General features: G+C 52.3%; 1 protein-coding gene across 1 annotated transcript in view; it reads left to right on the top strand.

Moving 5' to 3' along the window:
* Positions 1-22,270, top strand: part of LOC148118413 (voltage-dependent P/Q-type calcium channel subunit alpha-1A-like) — a 55,253-nt gene that overhangs the window by 11,726 nt on the left and 21,257 nt on the right. The window contains 10 exon segments of the mRNA XM_087900627.1: positions 113-787; positions 6,952-7,247; positions 7,250-7,396; positions 8,669-8,807; positions 10,467-10,596; positions 11,380-11,439; positions 12,007-12,113; positions 19,242-19,341; positions 20,083-20,243; positions 21,120-21,257. Coding sequence (XP_087756753.1) covers positions 113-787; positions 6,952-7,247; positions 7,250-7,396; positions 8,669-8,807; positions 10,467-10,596; positions 11,380-11,439; positions 12,007-12,113; positions 19,242-19,341; positions 20,083-20,243; positions 21,120-21,257 — 1,953 coding nt within the window.

Raw genomic sequence — 22,270 nt, 5'->3', positions numbered from 1 at the left:
AAAGAACCCTCTGGAGTCGCGGGGGGGGGGGGGGAGGTCGCAGTCCTCGCTATCTGACCACCTTCACCCACAGCCGCATGTCACGGCAAGCAGCCTCCTTCATACCTTGCAGAAAGGAACAGCAGAAGAACCAGAAGTCGGCCAAGTCGGTGTGGGAGCAGTGCACTAGTGAGATGCACAAGCACAACCTGCTGGCCAGCCGCGAGGCGCTGTATGGGGACGCGGCCGAGTGCTGGCCCACCGCCTACGCGCGCCCACTGCGGCCCGACGTCAAGACGCACCTGGACCGGCAGCTCATGGTGGACCTGCAGGAGAACCGCAGCAACAATACCAACAAGGGCCGCGCGCCCGATGCGCTGCGCCCGACCGCGCGACCCCGCGAGAGCGCGCGCGACCCCGCCGCGCGGCTCGCCTGGACCGGGAGTTCTGAGCGCGCGCCTGGCCGGGAAGGCCCGTATGGCCAAGAGAGCGAGCCACAGCAGTGCGAGCACGTGCCTCCCCGCGAGCATGCGCCCTGGGACGAGGACACCAAGAGCACCAAGGCCAGGGACGCGCCCCGCCGCCAGGCGCACCGGCCTGGGGCTGACGGGGAGCCTCGACGTCACCGCGCTCGCCGCCGGCCCAGGGATGAACCTGAAGACAGGCCAGAGCGCAGGCCTCGTCCCTGCGATGCCACCAGGCCGGCTCGTGCTGCCGATGGTGATGGCGACGATGGGGAGCGCAGGCGGCGACATCGACACGGGCTGCCCGCCCACGACGACAGGGAACGCAGGCACCGGCACAGGAAGTGAGTGGGCTCCAGGAGGGATGTGCCCAGTTGGATCTTCACTCTGGGCTGGGCCAAGAAGTTTCCCCGGTAACTAGAGTGAACAGTCGCCAGGCCTAGAATACCGGAAGCGGTGGGGATGGGGATGTACCCAGGGCCCACAGCCTGGGGTTAGTAGTTGGGGAAACAGATGTAGTTCTGTGCTGGGATGAACCCAGGGTCTCATATACAAGAGTCCACAACAGAGCTACGCCCCTCAGTGAAGGATTTTAGGTTGGCACTCTACAGGAGAGCCAGCCTGTCACAGGGGAATTCTAGGCTAGCATCTATCACTGAGCTACACCCCAGCTCCTCACTGGAGGACTCTAGGCCGGCCCCCTACTGCTGAGTCACGCCCTCAGCCCCTTACTGCAGGATTCTAGGCAGGGACTCTACTACTGAACTCCATCCCATCCCAGCATTATATACAAGAAGTCTAGGGTGCTGCTGTCTTGGCTTTCAAAACGGCTAGAGGACGAAGGCATTGTGCGTCTTGCACAGGCCCTAGGGAGAGCCCATAGTCTCCACCAGATTCGTGTAGCTTTTTCATTCTTCGCTGTTTACTGTTGAATTAGTGCGTTCTTTTTTGGGTTTTCGAGACAGGGTTTTTCTGTAGCTTTGGAGCCTGTCCTGGAACTAGCTCTTGTAGACCAGGCTGGTCTCGAATTCGCAGAGATTCACCTGCCTCTGCCTCCCGAGTGTTGGGATTAACGGCGTGCGCCACCACCGCTGGGTGAATTAGTGCGTTCTTGGCATCAGTGTTCTCATCTGATGATCGGACTCCCCAGAAATGACCCAGTCATTGCTAAAGTTAAATAAGTCACCTCTGCCAAGGGCTCGCAGGGGCGCCCATGTGTGCGAAGCGTCTGCGACTGTCATCTTGCCAGTCCTTTGCTTACTTGATGGGGGAGGGAGGGCTGATCTCCAAGACAGAAAGGGAGCCACCTTCCTTGATAGTACCCCACCAGTAGCTGTTTTCTTCTTATCTTTCTCATAATATTTTGTAATGTTTCACGGAAGACCATAAAGGGACTCTCTATAAAGAGCCCAGGGACTTCTGTGTTGATAGCAACATCTGTTATAAAATACAAGCCAAGTGTGGTGTTATTCCTATGATCCCAGTACTTGGGAGGTGGGGCAGGAGGATCTGGACTTCAAAGCCAGCCTTGCCTACGTAGAGAGTTTGAGACTACACAGTGCGACATCCGTAGTAGTAGTAATAATAATAATAATTTAGTGTCCTCTTGATCCTCCTTCTTATTGCTATGAGAACGTCACACTGGTTTCTTGAAGGATGTACTAAATCTGCCCCCGGTCTATGGGAAAGGGGTATTTGTACAACCTGCCAGAGTCAGCTTTCTCTTCTGCTGTGTGGGTCCCGAGGTGTCAGGTGTCTTACCAGCCTGCGTGACACAACTCGTGACTGGGTGGGACTCAGGCTTCAATGAGACTATGTTCCTAACAAGAGGAGCCCAGTGCAGGTCCCAGGACCACATTCCGAGTAGTGAGATTCTCAACCAAATGAGTTTAGACAAGGGTCTGCAGACAAAAATCACTACCAGGTAGGTGTGGGGGGGGTGGGGGTCACAAGCTCAGGCCAGCCTGGGATACACAGGGAAATCCTGTATCAGAGAGGGGGGGTGAGAGGACTCGGTGAGGAGAAGGAGGGACGACTCCTTCTGGAGGGCTGGTCCTGGTCATGGATACTGACTCACACTCTTCCCACTCCTAGTGCCCACAGCCCTCCTCGGTTATATCACCACCTCTGTCTGCACCGTGCTCCCTTAAACACCATTGTTCCAAATCATTCTTTCCCTAGAGTTTTCTCTCCTGGGTGTTTCCCTCTGCTCAGAGAAGTGTGAGAAAGGCCAGCTGTAATCTAGCCCAGACTGAATTCCAGCCAGTAGCTGCAGGTGTTTGGGGCCTTCAAAGTTGGTTTTATCCATTTCCACTGCTGTAACCAAATGCCTGAGGTTGGTTACTCATTTAGAAAGAGTGGAAGTTTGTCCAGCTTCCTGTTCTGGAGGCTGCAGAGTCACAGAGCACAACGCCAGCACTCTGAGGGCTTGTTGCTGCATCCAGACATGGTAAGGGACTCCCACGGTGAGTGACCCAGGGCCGTCATGACTATTCCAGTCTCTTCTTTCTCTCAGAATGCCACTCACCCATCATGGGAACCCTGCCCTTGAGACCTTATCTAGCCCCACTTACCTCCAAATACCATCATCAGACAAATTTAGGGAGTAGGTTTCTCAGTACATGAGTCTGGGTACTGGGCAAACACATTAAGCAGAGACATTCTGAGAAACGTGACCAAGATGGACCAGACCACAAGAAGAGCAGCTGGAGAAAAATAGAGCGTTTTGGGCAAGAGCATTACATGTTAAGGCCCTGGAGTCACTCAGAAGACAGCCAGCTTACAGGATGTGAGGGAGGGGGCAAAGGGCCAGAGATGGGTTAGTAGGACTCTGGCTCCCTTAAGAGGGTAAGGAGCAACCAAAGATGTGAGGAGGGCTTTGTCCCTGTATTGTGTCTGCTGCTGCTGTACCAAAGGAGACAGGGTGATGAGGACAGAATGGCTATTCCTAAAAGTGTTCCCGGAGGAGGGTTTTCTGTTCTTCTGAGATGGGACCTCACGGTGACTGGTCCTCCTGCCTGCTGGGATTACAGATATATACCACCACATCAAGGTTTATTTGGTGCTGCGAATGGAACCCACGGCTTTGTTCACACTCGGCAAGCACCCTTATTAACTGAGCCACACCCCATCCCTGCAGAACGCTGAAAGTCAGTCATACCATGAGCAGAACCTGGGGCTGCAGTGCAGGGACTCTCAGTACGCCTGCCCATCCCTGCCTGGCTGTGATACTATCAGTATGTCACCTTACCTTTCTGGTCCCCATTTCTTCTGATGGGGCAAACAGTAGGATAAAATGTACAGGTTTAAATGAAAGCAGAGACATGAACTGTGTTGAGAGATGCTGAGCCAACAAGTACTCAGTAAATGTCAGCATGGTGGAATTATGGAATTAGTAGCAGTTCTATGTTTAGCCATTTTTGGATGTCTTTAGGGGTCATTTGGAGGCCCTCTGGGATAGCAAAATCTACACGTTTGTGCTCCATCTGTAAAACAGCCTAGTATCTACATGGAACCCACACTCCTCTTCTGTGGGCTCCAGATCATCTCCAGGTAACTTAGAATTCCTGATGCAGTGCAAGCACTCTATGGGCAGCTATTAGACTCAATTTTTCAAACAAAATTTAGAAAGCAGATTGACAATGTGGCCATTTAGCAGAAAACCAACAGTAGGTTCCCCCCTAGAGCCTATGGCCTCCACACTCATCAGGTTTACAGTTCTAGGCATGAATTTTCTGCTGTGGAACAGCCCTCAAATTCAGTCGGTAAGCAGTGGTCACCCCTACACCAGTAATGCCCCTGTTGCCCCAGTGAGCACATCCTTGTTGCAGCATGCAGGGACCAGTACTGGGTAAGGTCATTGATATATTCTGTATTTTCTTCTTTGACACAGGGTTTCTCTGTGTAGCCCTGACTGTCCTGGAAGTCACTCTGTAGACCAGGCTGGCCTTGAACTCAGAGGGTGCTGGGATTAAAGGCCTGCACCACTACCCAGCTGTATAGTCTGTATTCTTTAGGAAAGAGGTGAGGGGAAAGTCTGTATCAGGGTTTTTTTAATATATTTTCAGTCTTGGGTCTGGAGAGAGAGCTCAGCGCTTAGGATCACTTTCTGCTTGCATGAAAACTCAGGTTCTGTCCCCAATGCCCCACATGGAGATTTACCACCTTCTGTAACTCCAGTTCCACGGGATCTGACGATCTCTTATGGTCTCCAGGGGTATCAGGCTCCCAGATTCTCAGGTGGCACACAGACTCACAGGCACTAACAAATCGATCAGTTCAGTCCCCAGATGCAGAATCTGTAGTGGGAAAAGGTGAACCACAGTACGAACATATCAGTTCACCAGGCATGATGGTGCACTCTCAGGAGGCAAAGGCAGGTGGGTCTCTGTGGGTTCAGGACCAGTCTGGTCTATATTGAAAGTTCTAGGTCAGCCAGGTTACATAGAGAAACCTTGTCTCAAAATAAACAACAAAAGGCCATATCAAGTGTTTCAGCATCGTGTGAGCACTCGGTGTGTACATACCATATTTTTAGTAATGCTCAGGCTCTCTCTGCGATGGACATCAAAAACCTTAGAACATGGTATGGTGGTGCGTGCCTAGAAACCTGCACCCAGAAAGCTGAGGCAGGAGGACTGCCATGAGTTTGGAGCTAGCCTAGAACAGAGTAAAACTGTTTAAAAGTCATTGATTCTCAGCCAGGCATGGTGACCCATGTCTTTAATTCTAGTACATGGGAGACAGAGGCCACAGATCTCTGTGAGTTCGAGGCCAGCCTGGTCTATAGAGCAAATTCCAGAACAGCCAGGGCTACACAGAGAAACCCTGACTTGAGGGTGGAAGGTGGGGGGGGGGTTTCAAATTTTGATTCTGTTTCAGAGAGCTGGGTGCTCCTGTGATCTGCATGTCCTTTTCCTTCCCATAGGCTGCCCTCTGGCCTTTTCCAGAGCCCACCCATGTGTTTCATTGTTGGGATGTTGACAGTGTCATTTTTCCTGTTCTGCTTATCCCTGCTCCCATTTCTACACTCACCATTCTCTTCCCCTCTGAAGCCTGCACCAGAACACCATTCCTGCACTGTTCAGTAGTTGCTAAACTCAGGTTCCCACACGGGTCCAAGTGAGGCACAAGCTCCAGACTCCTGGTAGAGACCCGTGAGCTACCGGACATCTGCCACTCCTAGGACTGGTCTCCTGACCAGTGGGGGTCAGCTGTTTGCAGCCTAGTTCCATCTGCATCTGTCACCATGGCCACTCACTCCCCATTGGTACAAGGAGGGTTACTGCAGTTGTGGGTTTCCTGGCTCACTCTCCCTGTATAGCATAGAATCCTGATCCTTTAACACACTCCTCAACACCTCCACTTTGATCACCACCTGTTTACTTTGCTGAGTGACACTGGAGCTAAAGGTTTCTAGATAGAACCAGATTCCAGCTCAGTCCCATCTGAGCAAGTTCATGAGGGACAAATGTCTTCCCCTCTGCCTCAGTTTCTTACTCTGTTAAATGGAGCTGATCTTGTTATCCATTTCAGGTGCTGTAATGCATGAAGTATTGAAGGCTGTCAGGAACTGTGTCAGGAAGCCTGAAGAGGAGGGCAGCCAGGAAGTGTGCAGAGGAGGTCAGTCAGGAAGTGTGCAGAGATCAGTCAGGAAGTGTGCAGAGGAGGTCAGTCAGGAACTGTGCAGTGAGGGTCAGTCAGGAAGCAGGCAGTGAAGGGTGCTGTTTTATGATCTAGAACAGTCTCTAGGTCTCAGGAGAGTACACCACAAGGGAGAAGTGCATGGCAGCTGGCAGTGGGAGCCTGCATAAGACTAACTTAATACAGAGAGCACCTGTCCTGGACGCTGGGACAGGGCCCGACTTCAGTTTTATGTATCCTCTGAATCTTCCCTAAAGATACTTAAGGATTAAAATTAACTGAAAATTTAGCTGGGTGTGGCGATGCACACATTTAATCCTAGCACTCAGGAGGCAGAAGCAGGTGGTTCTCTGTGAGTTTAAGGCCAGCCTGGTCTACAGAGTGAGTTCCAGGACATCCAGGGCTACACAGAGAAACCCTGTCTCAAAAAGCAAACTGTTGACTGGAAATTTATGCTTGAGCTTTGCACACTAGGCTAGCAAAATATCCCCAGTAGAACTGGGGGTATGAGTCAGAGGTAGAGCCCCTTCCTAGAGTCCCCAGTGAGGGGTGTGGATGTGGCTCAGCGTTAGAGGGTTACCACAGCCTGTGTGAGGCTCTGAGCTCCTCCTCAACACTACAGAAAGCTCACAAGAGTTCATAACCGCTGGACCTGCCTGGAGCTGTGCAATGCTCTGTGAAGTGTAGAATCAGTAAATAATTGTTTTTTCTTTCCTTTCGGGGTGGATGATGCTCAGGGCCTCATATGAGCTGGGTAGTGCAGCAGATTGTCCTGGGCCATGCTGTGGGCCTGGGTATTGGTCCCGGCAGCTGCAATGCTGATCCTAACCAGTTCTGCACTCTTCCACTTTGATCCTCTCCTTAGAGAGAACCAGGGCTCCCGGGTCCCCATGTCTGGTCCCAACCTGTCCACCACCAGGCCATTCCAGCAGGACCTGGGCCGCCAGGACTTGCCACTGGCCGAGGACCTTGACAACATGAAGAATAACAAGTTGGCCACTGCGGAGCCTGTCAGTCCCCACGACAGCCTGGGCCACAGTGGCCTTCCCCCAAGCCCCACCAAGATCGGGAACAGCACCAATCCTGGTCCCACCTTGGCCACCAACCCCCAGAACGCTGCCAGCCGCAGGACGCCCAACAACCCGGGCAACCCGTCCAACCCCGCCCCCCCAAGACCCCCGAGAACAGCCTTATCGTCACCAACCCCAGCAGCACCCAGCCCAACTCAGCGAAGACTGCCAGGAAACCCGAGCACATGGCGGTGGAGATCCCCCCAGCCTTCCCGCCCCTCAACCACACTGTGGTCCAAGGTGAGGAGCTGCAGGGTTGCTGGGCCGTTTTATCCACAGTCCCTGCTCACAGTCTTGGGAGGAAGAAACACTAGACCCTGGGTGCAGCCCTCAGTGGACTTGGCCTGAGGCCATGCTCCACACCCTACCTTTCCTCCACAGAGCCCACACTACCACAGGGGAGAAAGGAACCCCAAGTGGAAACTGGGGGCCTGGGGAGAGCTTGGAGTTTGGGTGCAGCGCAGCTGGAAGCATCGTCATTGTAAACGATCCAGTGGCACAGTGAGCAAGGAAGGAGCCGGGGGCCTGGCCCGGTTGGTAGAGTGCTTGCCTAGACACTCTAGCACCACAGACAACCTACAGCAGTGGTAGGTGGAGACAGGAAGTTCACAAGTTCAAAGCCACCCTTAACTGCACAGTGGCCTTAAGGCCAGCCAGGACCCCATGTCTAACAAGGATAATGTCTGTTTACCCCAGTGTCTGTGTCTCTTAGAACCGCTGTGGCTGCAGCACACACTTAGGAACACTTGCATGTTCTTCTCTCTCCTGGAGATCAGATGTCTCACGTACCAGTGTGGCCTATTTGAATCGGCCTCACTCCTCTGGCCACCTGGGGCTGCGGCCCCTAAAGACAACTGCGTACATTCCTGTGAGGAGTGAGTCAGTTTTTGGCTTAGGGTTGCTATGTTTTAAGATAGCATCTCACTGTGTAGCCCAAGCCTAAGCTAGAAGTGACCGTCCTGTCTCTCTTTCCCTGTGGTGGCAGAATTATAGGTGTGTGCCACTGACTTCACTGTGGTGGGTCTTGTTAATAAACTAATTTTATTAGTTTTTGGATGAAGAAACAGACCCCAGGGGAGATTCAGCCTATCCACAAATAACCACACAGGGCTGTGGAGCCTGCCCAGGGGAGAGGTGCTGCAGTCAGGACTGGGTGTTCTCACAGGGTCTGAGTTCTCTACTCTGTGGGCAGCTGCCCCATGCAGGTCCTAGTCACATCAGAAAATCTAAGGGAGCAGAGGCACCATTGCTCTGTAGAGTGGGAGCTGGTCTTCTAGGGCCAGTTCACTGGCAGCTGTGTGACCTTGGACTAGCCACATTACTTCCCTGTGTCCGGATTCCCTTCTCTGTCAGGTGGTGGGCACAGGCACCAAGCCCACAGGGTCAGGGACGCCTAGTGCACAGGAAGCTCTTCCCCAGGTCCTATGCTTAGCGTTGGCTCCAGGAATGACCAGGAGTCTAGAGCTTTGTGGGTAATCATGGAGGAACCCATGTTTGTTCTTGTTCCAACAGTAAACAAAAATGCTAACCCAGACCCACTGCCAAAGAAAGAGGAAGAGAAGAAGGAGGAAGAGGACGCAGTCCCTGGGGAGGACGGCCCAAAGCCCATGCCACCCTACAGCTCCATGTTCATCCTCTCCACCACCAACCCGTGAGTATGGGAGCAGCAGCCTGGCCAGGCTCCCCAGGGCAGGCGGGTCAGGCAGTGGAAGATAGATTCTCTTCAGCACCATCTTGAGTCTTGAGACCCTCAGTAGACCCTCTTGCTTCACTCATCGGAGATAAAAGCTTGTCATAACAGACTATCTTGGTAAAGACCCCTTCCTGCCATGAGATGGAAGCCACTGCCGTAAATACCAACCTGTGCCCTGCTGGGACAGGTGTCCTTTAGAAATTGCTGCCTTGTGCTGTCCACGACCTGCACGACCTGTGTGGCAGTCGTGCGTCTGAATTCTGTGAATAACCATGGCACACAGATGTGGGCTCTGGGCCCTTTTTTCTAAAGTTCAGTTTTTCTCCTTTACTAAACAAATGTCTAAGTGGCACTTACTGTCAAGTATTGTTCCAAGTGCTTTATAAATTTACAACTTTTTTTCAGAATGGCCTCTTAGCATTGGTGCAGTGAAAGCGGGTGAGGCTTGAGCCAGAACAGGCTGCTTCTAACAGCCCAGGTTTTGCTTGTTTGGGTGGCCCTGGGGTTGGACCAGGCTTCATGCGTACTAGGCAAGCACTCCCCCAGCTAAACTGCAGCTCAGGTTTTCTGCTCATGGTGGAAGTGATGGGATTTGTTTTGAGTTTTGTTTTTAATTTTATTTATCACTGGTGTGTGTGTGTGTGTGTGTGTGTGTGTTTGTGTGTGTGTGTGTGTTTGCCACAGCTCACGTGTGGAGACCACAGAGACCCTGGATTCATTGTTCTTCTTCCATCTCCATGTGGGTTCCAGGGATTGGACACTGGGCACAGGTTAGCAGGGAGAGCACCTTACAGCTCACTGGCCCTTGTCTTTTGTTTTGTTTTGCGCATGTATTGTTAATGTTGTATTTGTGTGTGTGTGTGTGTGTGTGTGTGTGTGTGTGTGTGTCTTGTTTTGGGTGTGTGTGATTTGCTGATATGTGTGTGTGTGTTGTTGTGTTTTGTGTGTGTGTGTGTGTGTGTGTGTTTTGAGTGTGTGTAATTTGTTTTCAGACCAGATCTTACTCTGTGACCAAACTGGCCCTGAACTCATAACATAGTCCAGATGTCCTGAACTCTTAGTGATTCCTCAGCCACAGCCTCCCTGTGCTCAGATTACTGACAGGAGCCACCACTGTCGGTTTCTTCTTTTAGACACTGGAATATTTCACACATGGAAAACCTAGCCTTGAAATGGCTCCGTGGGTAGAGAGGCTGTGAAGCCTGCTAGCCTTAGTTCCGTTCCCAGGAACCACAGAGTCAGCTCTCACATACTGTCCTGTGCTCTGTGCAGGGAGCCTTGGCACAGCACCATCCCCACACAAATAAATAATGTAATTAACTAAAAGAATAAGTAAGTGAAGTCTTTCTATGTCCTGCAGAATCATCAGTAGTAGTGATTCCACTAGCTTCAGAAACCAAGTAGTTCAGTTGTTTGGAGAGTAAGAACTCTTCCACAGGTAACAAGACTGTCTCAGGGAGCTGAGGGCTTCCAGCTGCACTGGACTATGGGACCCACCCAGTGCCCTGTGGAGTCCTTGACAGATGGTCTGGGTGGGGCAATGGAATTGGACTGTAGGTGAGCAGAGGGAAGGGCCCATGAGTCTGCAATCTGAGTGGCTCCCTGCTCTGCCCACAGCCTTTGCCGGCTTTGCCATTACATGCTGAACCTGCGCTACTTCGAGATGTGCATCCTCATGGTCATTGCCATGAGCAGCATAGCGTTGGCTGCTGAGGATCCTGTGCAACCCAACGCACCCCGCAACAACGTGAGTCCTGGCTCTGCTCCCTATCTGAAACGTAGACGAGATAGATGTTCACCTCTGAGCCACACCTGCAGTCCCATTATATGACTAGCGGGCCTCTTATCCTAAAGGAGGCAGGAGCCTGACTCTGGTGGTTATAAGCACCCTCTGCCTTGTCATGTTCAGTAATTACCAGCCCTTGAACCTGTAGCTCCTGCCCCCCCCCCCACACACACACCCAAGATGTCCTAGGTGGCTCCTGAAGCTAGAAGCAGGGACATTGGCCATTTTTGCTAATCCAGACAGAAACAACTAGAGCCCAACTCTGGGCAGTATGGTGGAGAGAGGAAGGGGAGGCTCCATCATCCCAGACTGAGTGCTACCCTCAAAGTGAAAGAGAACCAGATGGCCAGGTGTTCCCAGAGTTTAGAAGATACTCCTGGAAACAGGAGAGCCCTGAGTGTGGACACTGGCCCGTCCACCCCATCACCCCAAGGACAGTCACCCCAACAGTGGAATGGACTCCTCCAAGGCCCTCTTAGTCCACAAGCAGCTTGGAGTACTTAAAACAGGCACTCATGGTGACCAGCCCTCAGCAGGGTAAATCGGTCGGATTTGCCGCCATCTGCTGGACACTTTGATTTACAACCTACACATCTTTAATCCTGCCTGGGTGTAGCTCCTGGGTGGAAGCTCTGCTTCTGAGAAATTTTCAGTGTTCCCGCATCCCAGTGGGCAGCTGGTAGACTTACTAGGAGTTGAGCAAGCCTGTGATTGGGTTCCCTGGCCCTTTGTTTGTCCGTGCAGGTGCTGCGGTATTTTGACTATGTTTTCACAGGCGTGTTTACCTTTGAGATGGTGATCAAGGTAAGAACAGTACTGGGGACATCCACGGACCTTCTGAGAAGAGAAAAGCTCAACCCAAGAGTAGATGTGCTGAGTGTGTGTGAGGGGAATTCACCAGACAGTGTGGTGGAGAGAGGGGGGAAGGAGTGGGGAAGGCAGGGAAGAGCAGGGAAGTAAGGTGTGACCAGGGCTAGGAGGACTTTAGTGTGCACACCAAAGGAAGTGAGAGCTGTGGAGAGCTCTGGGACTCTGCATGAGAGCTCTCAAGCACCCTCAGATGACAAATGAGGGGATTGTCAGGGACCAAGTAGGCCATGACGAGGGCAGGAACCACGGATCACAGAAGAAGTAAGAGGTAGACAGAGTCTTGGGAGGCTCCAAATACAGTGTACAAGGCTTCCTGGTGCATGGTCTCCTGCGGGGTCAGGCAGAGCACACTCTGATGCTTGTGCTTGAGGACTTCAGAGTCAGGTCAGGCTCCCTTTCCTCAGAAGGACCACTTGTCACCCTGCCAGTCCCTCCTTCCTCAAGAGGGTGTTATCCTAGCAAAGGGTTGAGGGCTCTGAACAAACTGTCCTCTCCCTCTAGATGATCGACCTGGGCCTTGTCTTGCATCAAGCGGCCTATTTCCGTGACCTCTGGAACATTTTGGACTTCATAGTGGTCAGTGGGGCCCTGGTGACCTTCGCCTTCAAGTAAGTCTCCATGCCCGGCTCCCCACCCTCAGTCTGAGTCCCGCTATCAGATGTGGGTCGTATTCCAGAGTTCTGAGACGGGAATGAGAGCTGTGGACCAGTGGGGGTGGGGGGCGGGCAGGGGATGCCCAGTGGTGCTGCAACTGGCTTTGTGCATGCCATCACCATTAAGGAAGGAAGGAAGTGAGGGACCAGAGCCACCTTCCACTCCTCCCACAGCAAGGTGGTGGCCTCTTGCTGTGCTGCTTCTCGCATTCTTGCCTCTGGGGACATCTCATCTCCCTACCCACAGCCCCTCTACATGTTGTCTCTTTGAGGTGCCCCTGAAAAGACAATCAGAACGCAGTGTGCGTGAGATCCCATGCCACCTGTTCCCCAAGGCTCCTCACCATACACCTGGTGGCCTACTTCTATGTGTCTCTGTCCTCCCAAGGCTCCTAGGATGCCCTGCCCTCAGCAAGGTTATATACTATGGCACCTCTCCACAATGGCACCCTGGTTATAGGTAGCAGTTTCAAATATGGCTCCCAATTTCTGAGTGAACATTTTAAAATGGCAACCATTTTGAGATGGCACCCAAGTCCCGAGTTCCCATTCCAGCCTATGTGGAATGCTGGAATTTGTGGTGGTGCTGGAGAACGGGCAGCCATTCTAAGATGACATGAATTCTCACCATCATCCCAAGATGATGTGCTAGGGTTTAGGGACCATTGCAAGTTGGTGCCCAGGCCTGGTGTTGGTGGTGCACTCCAAGATGGTACCCAGGTTCTAGATGGCCTTTCAAAAATGGAGTCCAGGTTCTTGGAAACCATTTCAAGACAGTGCTCAGGAAGCAGACGGCCATCCCAGGATGGCAGCTGAGTTCTAGGAAGCCTTCTCAAACATGCTCAAGGGTCAGAAGCCATTTCAAGATGTTACCTTAAATCTCATCATCATTCCAGGAAGGTACTTAAGTGCAAAATGGTCATCTCAGTGTCCCCAGAGGTCTGTGCATCCACTTGATGTGGTATCCAGTGTCTCAGTGGCCATTCTCAATGGTACATGAGCTCTGCCATCCAAGTTTCTAGGTAGCCATTCCAGATGGTGTCCAGCCTGAGAAGGAGCTCAGGTTAGGTCTAATTGGAGAGGGAGCCCGAGATCCCAGCAGCAGGCATCTATATCAGGGAGAGACCTAACTTGCTCCTCATCCAGAAATCCATTTTGGTAACTAAGACTGTGCGTATCACATAGGTCAGTCCCAGAAAGAAAGGTCTTACAGGGTCCCTGACCGTCCCCTCACCTGGCACAGAGACCTGAGGGTTTCTTTGGGTTGTCTGACGGGCTGCCTCTCAGTAGTCATGGCCTCTCAGCCTGCTCCCTCCCCTGGCACTAAGTGCCGATTTCATGACAGAGGGCCCTGACTGTTGCCCATTTCCAGGCGAAGGGCTCCAGTCGGGCCTCCCAAGCTGCCCCCTGGAGCCCAGCACGCTGTGGTTGTGGTGGACGTGCATCAGCATTTCCATAGCCAGCAGGCCTAACTCGCCTGATCCCCAGCTCTCTCTCCTTTTATCCACTCTTCCGATTCTCTCCCTGTCCTCCTCGTATTCTCTTCTCTTCCCTTCTTTTCTTTTTTCTGGTCCTGAGGATGGAGCCAGAGGCCTTTGCGCTGAGCCCCGAGCGATGCTCCCAGCTCTGGAGTCAGACTTTCAATGTTCTCATGAATTCAGTGCAAACATAGTGCTGTGCTGTGTTCCTGTAATTCCTTGTTTTTAACCCTTTTCCCTAATTCCTACATAAGAGAAGGTCAGACCAGGGACAGCCATGTGCCTGTGCAGGCCGGCAGTTCTAACATAAGCTGGCATTGAAAGCATGAGTCAAGGATTCTCTTGGAATTTTGGAAGAACTTGGAATTGTGGATCTTGCTATGAGGCGGAAGAGGAGACACCCTGACCCCTACCATTCCCCTACCTCACTACCAAGAATCCACTTGGCCCTGCCACTTCTCACTGACGAGAGGCCTGCAGCTCGGTGCAAGCTGGCCAGCACCTTGTTTAAGTCACTCCTGCATACCCAACAGCAAAAGTGATTGCCAGTTGCTGCTTGCTTCCCAAAAGACGTTTCTGAACTTGCCTTGCTCCCCAGTCCCTAGCAGCAGGCTCTACTCTCTTGTACCTGAGGTGCTTCAACTTGTGAGTCTTTGCTTGGTATCTCCTTGTTGTCATGGTAGAGCATCAACTTGCTGTTTTCCTTCCATTTGTCTATCCCGTGAGCTGTCTGCTCATAGACAAGGTGGAAAAGCCCAATAAGAGTAAGCAGTACCTCTGTCTGGGTGTGGTGGCAAATGTGAGGTCGAAGCAGGAGGATTGCTGATCTAAAGCCAGCCTTGGCTATGGAGCACAGATGTCTCAGTAAAGGAAAGAAGAAAAAGTTCCCTAAGTCTGGTAGACTCTCGGTGCCTCAATTTCCCCATGCAGCAGGTTGTAATGGTTCAAATGAGAGGAAGCACCTTGTGTGTGTCATATATGACGCTGTCACACCAGAGTAGTGATCCCCATTCCACAGATGAGAAACTGAGGCTGAGGCGAGGTGTGTGGAGAGTGGAATCTAGGCCAGCAACCTGTCCCACTGGGTCCTTCCTTCCCTGGAAGGTCTGAGAGGCCGAGGAGCAGGAATGAGGAGGGAGGCTGCTCCCTTCTTGAATAAGGGGAACTGGGGCAAGGACTCTGATTGTCTGCCTGTGCTTTCCCAGGGATGTGCCAAACCCTCTGAATGATCTCACCCTCCTCTCCTCAGCCAGATCTGTGTGTGTGATCTGTGTTGCATAGGTGTGGGTGTGCATACATGTGCTCTCCGTCCACTAACCGTGCTCCATCTTCCATGCACCATCACTAACGAGCCATCTCACAAGCTGTCACCCTGAGGGATGTCACGCTCAGTGCCCATGCTTTGGAGCAGCTAGCTGACATCTCACAGCAGCTGCTAGCTAGATCATGATCCCACCCTCACTGCCAAGAGCCCATCTGGCACCACCGCCCTCCCCCAGAGCAGGTCTCCAGCTGTTGGCAGACTCTGGCATAGCTGCCAGAGTGTAGCTTGATCCAGCTGCTCCTGCACCTCAAAGCCACACTCCCAACAACTGAAGAAGAGGCCCTCCAGCAACACCCTCACAATAGCCCTGTCCCCGAGGGGCCCTCCAGCAACACCCTCACAATAGCCCTGTCCCCGAGGGGCCCTCCAGCAACACCCTCACAATAGCCCTGTCCCCGAGGGGCCCTCCAGCAACACCCTCACAATAGCCCTGTCCCCGAGGGGCCCTCCAGCAACACCCTCACAATAGCCCTGTCCCCGAGGGGCCCTCCAGCAGTATCTTAAAACAGCCCTGTCCCCGAGGAAGGCAAATTCAAGCTCAAGATGCAGGCCTGTGGGTTTGACTCTCAGTCTGCCACTTTCTGGCTAGCTTCCTCATCTGGAAAATGGGCACAATGGTGCCATCCTTCTGCAGGTAAATGCAGTGACACAAGACTCAGTAGCACATATACATTAAGGGAAAGCCATGGGGGATGGAGCTCAGGGGTAGTGTTGGCCTGGTGTGCAGGAACTCTGAGTTCAAACAAAACATAATGTAGATGCCAGTGCCATTGGAAGCATTGCTAACGCCCATAGGGAAGGGCTGTAGACTTCCAGGCAGGGCTGAGAGCCCTAAGCTGGACCTCAGGGGAAGGGTCAGTAGACATATTTGTAGACATTAAGCCATTCAGGGTTGAAGAAAGAAAATTGTTGAGTATAACATGATGCCTAGAATCCCAGCTCCTCAGGAGGCTCAGGCAGGAGGACTACAATGTCAAGGACTGCCAGGAAATTTAGCAAGACCCTATCTCAAAATGAAAAGTAAAGAGAAGTCTCAAGGAGTGGCTCAGAGGTGGACTCCTCCAGTGAGGGGCTGGGGGCAGCTCTGCCGTAGAATGCTGACCTAGCATGTGTGAGGCCCTTGATTCCATCCGCAGCAGCTCTCTATCCAGAAAGGTTCACCCACCAGAGTGACACACACGTCTACATCCCAGCTACTTAGAAGTTGGAGGCAGGAAGATCAGTCGTTCATGCCAGCCTGGGCTACATCTTGATAAGTCAGTATAAGCCAAGGTGAGGCTCCTGATACTGAAGCATCATGAAGACAAGCCCATTTTCCAGATGAAGCTTGTTGGCAGTCAAAGCGCCATTCAAGCTTCTGTTCCCTCCCCATGAAACTCACCTACAGCAAGCTGAGTCCCCGTACCAGGACCGCTGCAGGAAGCGACCCTGCTCTTGGCAGTGACTGAGTGGTGAGTTCACCCAGGGTAATAGGCAGCCCCAGGGCTGCCTTACTCCTTGGGCATTTGCCTTTGCGAGCTGCTGTCAGGGCCATGTCCTGCCCAGTGCAGAGACTGAAGGAAGGGCTCGTCCCCCTGGTCCCCGGGATCCCAGAGCCCAGTGCCCATGTGTGTCTGTGCGTGTCCTGTGTTCTCTCTGAGGCTACTCACAATTTGTCTCTCCTTCCGATGCCACCTCACCAGGAGCAGTACACGGTAAAGTGTCTCTCTCTCTGTCTCTCTCTGTCTGTCTCTGTCTCTCTGTCTCTCTGTCTCTCTGTCTCTCTGTCTCTGTCTCTGTCTCTCTGTCTCTCTCTCTCTCTCTCTCTCTCTCTCTCTCTCTCTCTCTCTCTCTCTCTCTCTCCTATTCTGTCTTGTCTCCTGTGCCCTGTTTGCAGCCATGTTGGTTCTGGCCTTCTTTTTCTGTGGCCTTTGTTCTTGCTGGTGTCCTGTTGCTTACCATGACCAGAGCCTGCTCCCCAGGGGGCAGAGAAATCACAAGGGCTCACAGCCTCACCTGCCACTGTGACCCACTAGCTCTTACCCAGAACAGAAGGGGCAAGACGTGTTCTTCCTCACATGTGATGTCAGCAGGGCCACGCAGCTGGGGAGAATACTCACCAGAGCAGCTGAGGTGTGGGAAACGGTCTTTCCAGAGAGGAGGTCCCATAACACTGAGGAGCCTCTACCTGACACATCTTTCTAGCCCACTGTGGTAGGGCACACCTAACCCTTAGGGACTGAGGCAGGAGAATCTTAGAGGCTCAGGTTTGCCTGACTTACATAATGTGTTCCTGCCTCAAAAACGATAAGATATATATAGAAGTCAGTGTTCTTCTTTAATACCTAACAAGCAGTTAGAAATAAACACTGATCAGTGGACAAAAGTATATACGAAGAAATATCGGAACTGGGTGGTGGTGGCGCACGCCCTTAATCCCAGCACTCAGGAGGCAGAGGCAGATGATCTCTGAGTTGGAGGCCAGCCTGGTCTTCATAGTTCTAGACCAGCCAGGGATGCATAGACAGATTCTTTCTCAAAACAATAAAGACACCTTAGTTAAGTGTTTGTCATGCAAACATTAGGACCCAAGTTCAGTCTCTAGAACCCATGGAAAGTCTGACATGGTGGCACACACATATGAACGCAGAACTCGGGGTGGAGAGACAGATCCCTGGGGATCCCTTGCTGGCCAGGATGAGATCCTGCTTCAAATGATAAGTGGTGACACCTGGAGAACGTCACCTAAAGATGACTTGTCTCCAGCTGCACACATCTGCACAGACACGTGCACATCTGCACAGACACATGCACATCTGCACAGACACATGCACACATCTGCACAGACACATGCACATCTACACAGACACATGCACATCTGAACAGACACATCACACACCTACACAGACACATCACACATCTGCATAGACACATGCACAACTACACAGACACATGCACATCTGCACAGACACATGCACATCTGCACAGTCACATGCTCACATCTGCACAGACACTTGCACATCTACACAGACACATGCACATCTACACAGACACAAGTGCATATCTACACAGACACATCACACATCTACACAGACATTTGCACACATCTGCACAGACACATTCACATCTGCACAGACACATGCACACATCTACACAGACACATGCTCACATCTACACAGACACATCACACATCTACACAGACACATGCACATCTACACAGACACATGCACATCTGCACAGACACATCACACCTCTGCACTGACACATGCTCACATCTACACAGACACATCACACCTCTGCACTGACATATGCTCACATCTACACAGACACATGCTCACATCTGCACAGACACATGCACATCTGCACAGACACAGCACATATACACAGTCACATGCTCACATCTACACAGACACATGTGCATATCTACACAGACACATGCACACATCTGCACAGACACATGCACATCTGCACAGACATATGCACATATCTACACAGACACATGCACATCTGCACAGACACATGCACATCTGCACAGACATATGCACATATCTACACAGACACATGCACATCTGCACAGACACATGCTCACATCTACACAGACACATGCTCACATCTACACAGACACATGCACATCTACACAGACACATGCACATCTACACAGACGCATGCACATCTGCAGAGACACATGCACATCTGCACAGACACATGCACACATGTTCAAGTCAAGCCTGGTCTACAAGAGCTAGTTCCAGGACAGGCACCAAAAACTACAGAGAAACCCTGTCTCTAAAAATCAAAAAAAGAAAAGAAAAGAAAAGACCAACCATGTCCTTCAACATGAGGGAAGTGCACCATTCCGACTCCTTCCTCAGAAGGAAGGTAGATCTCTGGCAGCCTCTGAGGCCAAAAGGCAAAGAGCGGTGGAAGAGTTGATGTGAAAGGCTGCACGTGGTGGTTCACGTGGTGGTGCACGCTTTAGCCCCAGAACCTGGTGGCAGGTGAAGGAGGAGTTCTATAGCTCCTGGCAAGCCACAGCTCCATAGTGAGACACTGTCTCAAGAAACCTAAAAGGAAAAAGTTAGTGCAGAGTCGGGGTCTTCAGCAAACTATGAGATCAGGATCTCCTCAAAGTCATCTGGTTTCCAGGCCAAAACTAGAGCATCCATCGGAAAGGGATGGGATGTGCCTGACTCAGCCCAGACCTGGGTGCAGGCAAGAGGGACCACATGGGGTTGTGGGCCCCTCCCCAGCCTGACTTCCACTCCATCTCTTCCCTTCCCCAACCCTGACATCCCCCAACAGTGGCAATAGCAAAGGGAAAGACATCAACACCATTAAGTCTCTACGAGTCCTCCGGGTGCTACGACCTCTAAAGACCATCAAGAGGCTGCCAAAGCTAAAGGTGAGACAGGTCGGGAGAGAGGGTCCTCAGGCTGGCCATGCACAGATGGGAGGGTTGCACATTACTCCAGAATGGTCTGAGAAACAGACCATGGTGGGAAGACAATCCCAAATTCAAGGTCAGCCTGGATCCACAGGGGATCCCTGTTTCAAAACACATTAAAGGAGATGCTAGTTGCCCCTTGGCCTTTGTATATGGGTGTGCTTACTAGGCTTGTACAGCAGACGGCAGCAAAGGGGTTGGCTGGCAGAATCTGCCCTAGGTCGGGATTTCTTTTGGTGGTCACTGCAGAGACAGGGCAGACCCTAGTGATAAGGTACTAGTTCCAGGGTAACAGAACTACTTAAATAGTCAGGACATGGGGACGGATCTCAGTTGGCAGATGCTTGCCTAGTGTACAAGAAGCACTGGGTTCCACACCCTGGGACTGGAACTGTGGAGGCAGGAGGATTAGAAAGTCAAAGTCATTCTTTTAAGGCTCTCCTGAGCTACACAAGACCCTGCCCAAAAATGGTTGTAAGGTACCTGGAACAGAACACCTGGTGCACAGTCACCATACTGGTGTTAGGGGACAAGGGTGAGGAAAGGTCCATGCACACATGGAATCTACTTTCCCCGAATGTTTTCAAGCCAGCTGTTAGAACCCGCAGATGCCTCGGATCCAGAGGGAGCGGCAGCCATGCTTCCAGCCTCATGCCTCTTCCCCTGACACCAGCTGTGTTTGCCTCTTCCTCCAGCCAGGCCGTGTTTGACTGCATGGTGAACTCACTCAAGAACGTCTTCAACATCCTCATCGTGTACATGCTCTTCATGTTCATCTTTGCTGTGGTGGTTGTGCAGCTCTTCAAGGGCAAATTCTTCCACTGCACGGATGAGTCCAAGGAGTTCGAGCGAGACTGTCGGTGGGTGGGCCACGGTCTCCGGGACATGGCAGGGGAGGGTGAAGTACAGGGTCAGCGGTCCAGACACTGAGGCAGAGGGATGACTGGGTTCCATTGGATCTGGGGTAGGATTTTTAAAGCCAGGTGTGGTGGCACACACCTAGGTCCTCAGCACTCAGAAAGCTGAGTTGTGAGACCAGCCTGAGTTACAGAGTGGGCACTTGTCTCAGAAACTAGTATACGAGCTTGGTGTGTGCAAGGCAAGGTGCACGCCCACTCCCTGGCATAAAAAGTAATAGCAAGGAAGAAGTGTATGGCACGAGGCACAGACCCTTGGGAGCTGAGATGGGTGGTTGGAGAGGTCCAGGCAAGCGTGGGCTAGACAGAGAGACCCTATCTCATCAAAGAAATAGTTTGAGAATTGGGGCCCACAAACTGGGTTAAGCCATTCTCCTAGTCTCCCAGTGACTTGGTGAAGTGGGGCTCCACAGTCCCTCGTTGGGGCGTGTCTGAGCAGCCCTGTTCAGATAGTTCCAGGCACAGTGACACAGGCCTGTCATTCCACTGCTTGGGACACTGAGGCAGGAAGAGCCAAGAATTCTAGCCAGCCTGGGCTACATTGTGAGACCCTGCCATACAAAAAGGCTCCTAGACTCTATGGTGGTGTCTGAAGCTCACTCCTTCCTGCCCTGAAAGAAGCAGCCATTGCCTCTTGAGGTGTGAGAACCCTGAAATAGGGCGTCCCTGTGTTTGCCTCCTCGCCCTGCCTGTGTCCCCACACTCACACTCAAGCCTGGGTCTCGGCTCCCACAGGGACAGCGCTATGCACCTCCAGGCAGCACAAATGGCCTTAGGGAGGTGGTGGCGCCCTGCTGACTTACCAGCTCTCTGTGACAGAGGCAAGTACCTCCTGTATGAGAAGAACGAGGTGAAGGCCCGAGACCGAGAGTGGAAGAAGTACGAGTTCCACTATGACAACGTGCTCTGGGCCCTGCTCATGCACTTCACCGTGTCGACGGGCGAGGGCTGGCCGCAGTGAGTGGCCCACACGGAAGGGCGAGGGCTGGGGACCCCGGGAGCAGGGGAGCAGAATGGAGGGGTGAGGAGGACAGGGGTGTCAGAGCCTGGTTCTGTGCCCAAGGTCGTTACCAAGATGACTTATAGTTTAGGGGCTGTCCTCGGGGCTGAGTGTGGCTCTGATGCTGAACTCTGGCCTAGCTGCTGGGAAACCCAGGTTACTCCCCCAGTAGCACAGATATGAATACAAACTAAAAAACAACAGCCTTACTGGGCATGGTGCCTGTGACTTTAACCCAGCATCCCGGGACAGTGGCAGAAGCAGGGGTCTCTCTGAGCCTGATGCCATGACCACCCAGGGCTGCACAGTGAGACTCAGAATAAAGACTCAAGGCTGCGAGGTAGCTCTGAACGGGCCTTGCTATTCATCCGGAAGGCAGGAGTTGGGTTCCCAGCTCTCACACCAGACTTCCCCACCTGCACTTCTGGGGATCTTGTACATCCGAGCATGTACTCACACATACACACAGTTTTAAATAAAAAAAAAATCTTTTAAAAAATAAAAATTAAGAAGAAAGAGCAAGCCCTAGGGCTGGGGGGATGAATCAGTTGGTAAAGGCCTGAGTTTGAATTTCAGCAGCTGCATAGTAGCCAGGCATACAGACACACACTTCAGTCCCCAGTAGTAGCCCCAGGAGCTCCGTGGCTGTCCAGCTTGGCTAAACCAGCAAGCTCCAGGGTCAACAAGAAACTCTGTCTCCCAGAATAAGGCAGGGTCAGCAACGTAGCTCAGCAGGCAAAGGGACCTGCGTGGTGCAAGGAAGGAACTGACTCCCAAAGGTTCTCCTCCCTAATATGGCAGGCATGTACACACAAGCAAATACATTTAAATGTTGGGACCCAGTGGGCAAGAGTGCTTGCAGTTCTCCTAGAAGACCTGACAGTCCCCAGAACCCACGGCTGGCGGCTCACAGCACCTGTGACTCCAGCTCCAGGGGACTCAGCGTCCTCCTCTGGCCTCTGGACACCTG

This window comes from Myodes glareolus, chromosome 22 (genome assembly GCF_982192425.1).
Source record: "Myodes glareolus chromosome 22, mMyoGla1.1, whole genome shotgun sequence".
In the NCBI taxonomy this organism is placed as follows: domain Eukaryota; kingdom Metazoa; phylum Chordata; class Mammalia; order Rodentia; family Cricetidae; genus Myodes; species Myodes glareolus.
This window is presented reverse-complemented; position numbering and strand designations above follow the sequence as displayed.